The 4,244-nt window shown below is 36.9% G+C and overlaps 1 protein-coding gene across 1 annotated transcript; it reads left to right on the top strand.

Annotated features, from left to right (window-relative positions):
• The first annotated feature begins 907 nt into the window (after positions 1 to 907).
• LOC122073146 lies at positions 908 to 3,792 on the top strand. The gene is made up of 3 exons (XM_042637679.1): positions 908 to 1,172; positions 1,893 to 2,138; positions 3,585 to 3,792. Exons 1-3 carry the CDS (start codon positions 1,155 to 1,157, stop codon positions 3,630 to 3,632), a joined length of 312 nt encoding a protein of 103 aa, XP_042493613.1. The 5' UTR covers positions 908 to 1,154; the 3' UTR covers positions 3,633 to 3,792.
• The last annotated feature ends 452 nt before the right edge of the window (positions 3,793 to 4,244 follow it).

The following is a 4,244-nucleotide window of genomic DNA, read 5'->3' on the forward strand; positions in this document are numbered from 1 at the left end:
ATTGTTAGAGGCAATCAAATCAAGTATCTCATCATATTAGTGGAGTTTTTTTTTTTCTTTTTCTTTTAATGAAATGTAGCATTCCTTTTAAATAATAATAATAACAAATAGAAGGGGGGTAATTGTTTGACAAATTGACCTTTTCTTTTTTGCATTAATTATTTAATTTTCTTCTACATATGACTTAGTCTTTATCCTCCCAAAGTGTTTACATGGGATTATTATGCAGCTTCTTTTTTTTCGGTAGAAAATTATTACGCAGTCTTAAAAGGCAATATGTTTGTACAATGTGCAAACTTGAAAGACCAAAAGACCTAAAAAGAAAATCAAGTCTCGGCTATAACCAAAAAATAAGAAAAATAAAAGTTTCACACACACACACACCAAGGCCTTGCCTCGCGACACCACACTACATCATGACACAATCAAAACCAAATCAAACTAACAAATATACATCAATTTAGGTTACCTTGTCTTGCCATGACTACAGTTGTGGCATACGTTCGGACAAAGAGTAGTGCATATGATTTAACCTAATATCAAACCAAAATCGACTGAACCTAATCGAAATCAAATTGAATCAATGGCTCAACATCCCTAGATCTAGATTTACCATTATACCCCCCAAAAAAAAATTAGACTTCTCATAAGTGAAGAATAATTTTTTTTATTGGTTCAAATAAGAGAAGAATTGATGAAAATTTATTTATTTTTGAGAGAATCATAATTCATAAAAAGTATGAGAGTTTGAGTAAATATGATAGAATAAGTACATGAACAGATAAATTTTCCTTTTCCTTTTCCTTTTCCTTTTCATAACCTACCTCACATGCAATTTCCCTCCTTCAACTTCCAAGTTCCAACAAGAAAATTCCGTGGGGATGACGTGTTAACGGCTAAGTATAAAATAATTATATATTTTCTTGTATGTCTATGACCTTTTCCATATGTACACATGAAGAGGTAAGCGAGGAGGCGACAGGTGGGTAGATTGATTCTAATCGTGCTGTCATAGGCTGTCGTTTCACGGCTTCTTCTTTAGTAGCAGAGCTCTTCCCATTTCTCTCCATTCTGCTAAAATCGCTCTCAATATTCTGCACAGAACCGTAGAAGAAGATACTTTTTAAGAAATCGGAGATCTGAATCCATTTTCCATGGAGGACCGCAAGGAGGTGACCGTTTTTTTTTTTTCTCTCTTCTCTTCTTTAGCAGCTGGGTGAAGCTCTATGGTTTGATGGTTTTGTTGAAAACTGAAAAAAAATAGGTCTTTTGCTCTGTGGCTTTCTGCTTCGATTTTTTTGTCCCCCTTTAGCAACTGAGTGAGCTTTGTGGTTTGATAGTTATGTTAAACTCTGAAAAAAAAAAAAAAAAGGAAGTCTTTTGGGAATTTGGGTACTTTGAAAAGAAAATTTTACTCTTAGCATTTTGAAGTTTGAGCTACAAGTTTGGTTTTGGGTGATGATCTATCATTTGTTACTCTGTTTGTCATCACGGAGGGAACACTTTGAAGACTGTCTAGTTCTGCGGTTTGAGAGGTTTATTCTAGTTCGGATTTTCGTTTTTTCAAGTCTTGGCTGATCCGATTTAATGTTATGAAGCTGGTTCTTGTCGGTCCTTTACTCACTGTTTCGAATTCAGAGATTTTATTCCCCCTCCTACCTCTGTTTTACTTTCTAAATCTAAAGCTCAAATTGGGTTTTCCCCTTTTAAAACAACTGAGAAGAGAACTTAGCTCTTCTACAAGGAGAAATACTTCTGGGTTTAGTTTCTATATTTGGGGGTTTGGAATGGGATTGATTTGCGAGAATAAAGAGAAACGATACTTTGGATGGTCTTCTGTAGATCGACTCTATTATCTTGAAGTGAATTTAAATGGGGTTCTGTTTTTGCAGAACGATGTGGGGTGGCTATCAGTACCTCAGTTTGGAGACTGGGATCAGAAGGGGAAGATGCCGGATTACTCAATGGATTTCTCAAAAATAAGGGAGATGAGGAAGCAGAACAAGAGGGACATCTCAAGGGCCAGTCTTGGAAACGAAGAAGAACTCATAGCTACTCAAAGCAAAGAAGATCGTCATAATCATCATCACCAAACCACTGATCATGTCCAGCTTAATCCCCACAGTCACTCTCCAACTGTAAGTATCATTCATTACTTGTCATTAGCTACAGATTTTATTTATAATAATTATTTGGGAACTTTTCTTTCCTTTTTTGATCTTTCTTTTTTCCTTAAGAATTGAGACTGTTCATTAAATATAGCCATGTGAGCATGAGAGTAGCTTGCGAATTAAATTGTCTGGTTTGGTGAAGACGCGTTGAAACATTATATGCTTGTGGGGTCTTGGGCGAAAAGCCAACTTGGAGACAGGTTGGTTTAGGACCTTTGGTGGTGATTCACCCTGGTTGAAGTAGAATTATGATTTCAGTAGCTGGGTCCTGGTCCCCTGGAATAGTATCTCTGACTGTATGATATAATCTCTTAGCTCTAACCGCGTATTCTAATTTCTAACTAAAGAAATAAGACCCAGAAAGAATTGTGTTTTTTAGGGGGTGAGGATGGGTGTGATTGTATAATGGAATGTAGACGTATAAAGCCATGTGTTTGGTGAGAGTGATGTATGCACTTGGTGTTGGAGAGGAAGTAGAGATGGTCAGGTTGAACCCCACACTTTTTTGAGCATAAATTTATTGCTCTATTATCTCCATTAATGCTAGGTAGGGAGGGGAGGTGGCATCATGGTTAAAGTAATTTGAATTGCTAAGGGATCACCGCGGCCGGCTTTTCTGATTCGGCCCTAATCGGTCGGGAATTGGCCGGAATAGGCCTGAATGCTAGAAATCCAGTAGGAATTGGTAGAATTCCATTCTGATTTGACTGGACTTGGACCCAATTCCAAATTGCCCAGAATTGGCATGACCCTAGAAATCTAGTATGAATAGGCCGACTCTGATCCGACTTTGACTGGAATTGGATTCTTTGAACCCAGGGTTTTAGTGTACGATATGTCACTGGCATCATCCTGATACAGTCTCCGAATAGGCTAATGGCAAGTAAAAACATCTTTTTGACCGCGAGCACCATGCATATCAGTTGAGTGTCGGTCATGGCCGATACCAATACTAATCGAATGATACAGCTGATCTGATACCGATGCCTAAGACCATGCTTGAACCATGGGTGGCATGCCATTGGGGCATGTGGAGTCAATACTCTGGGGAAGGAAGAAATGCACAAATTGGTGGAAAATTGATCCTTTCAGGTGCATCATACCTAGGTTTGAGGGTATCAATCAATCAGATGTTTGATAGATTGAAGGATTTAAAAGATTGGCTTATTGATATCAATCAGTTGGGGATGGGAATGAATAATGTTTTGAGCTGCTGTTGGCTTATTGATCAATCTTTTCCCTACTTACCATCCTTGTTTGCTAGTGATCTTTGTTTCTTTTGCTCTTCTTCAGTTGGGTTTATTGTTCAATTATATTCTTCGTGTTAAAATTTTACTATATCAAATTAGCAATGGTTTACAGCTGTGGATTAGCTTATTTTTTCTGAACCTGTAATAATTCTTTCTGTTGCAGACGAGGAGGAGCCTTTTCAGTTTCTTCAACTGTTGTATAAAAGCTTAGATGAACCCGTGGATCCATTTGACAATATTTCCATTCTTTGTTCATTTATTTTCTTGTTTTCTCTTTCTATGCTGTTTTATTGTTCGGCAAAATTATGTGTTCTCTGGATCAGACAGATATAGTCTATTAAAAGCTTTCTAATGGTATTACCTTTCCAAAATTTCATTTTTCCCTTGTCAAGGTCAAGTAGCTTCCCAACTTCCAAAGATGGGAGTTGTTGAAGCCTTAATTTAAAGTTAATGACCACAGAATAGTTATTGAAGTCTTGATAGAACTGTGGGACAAGCAAAGCTGGAGAGTAACTCTTGGATTTATTGTTAATTTAAAGCTATAAATGTTCTTTCTATTAATAGAGTTTCAAGATTTAATGTGTGACTATTTACAAAAAAAAGAAAAAAATTTAATGTGATACTCAGGACCACTATTAAAAGATCATGTGTTCCCGGGACCGGATAAAGAGGTGTCAACAACTTATATTGGAATCCCAATAAAAAACCCACTTTGGCCATAAATATGAAGGAGAGTTTTTGTGATTCTTTTTCAAAGAGCCCATGGACCATAGAGTGATCTCACAGTTGGGGTGAGAGGATTTGAATCCTAAGGTTCAAAATT

The sequence above is a fragment of the Macadamia integrifolia genome, chromosome 3 (assembly GCF_013358625.1).
Source record: "Macadamia integrifolia cultivar HAES 741 chromosome 3, SCU_Mint_v3, whole genome shotgun sequence".
Taxonomy (NCBI): Eukaryota; Viridiplantae; Streptophyta; class Magnoliopsida; order Proteales; family Proteaceae; genus Macadamia; species Macadamia integrifolia.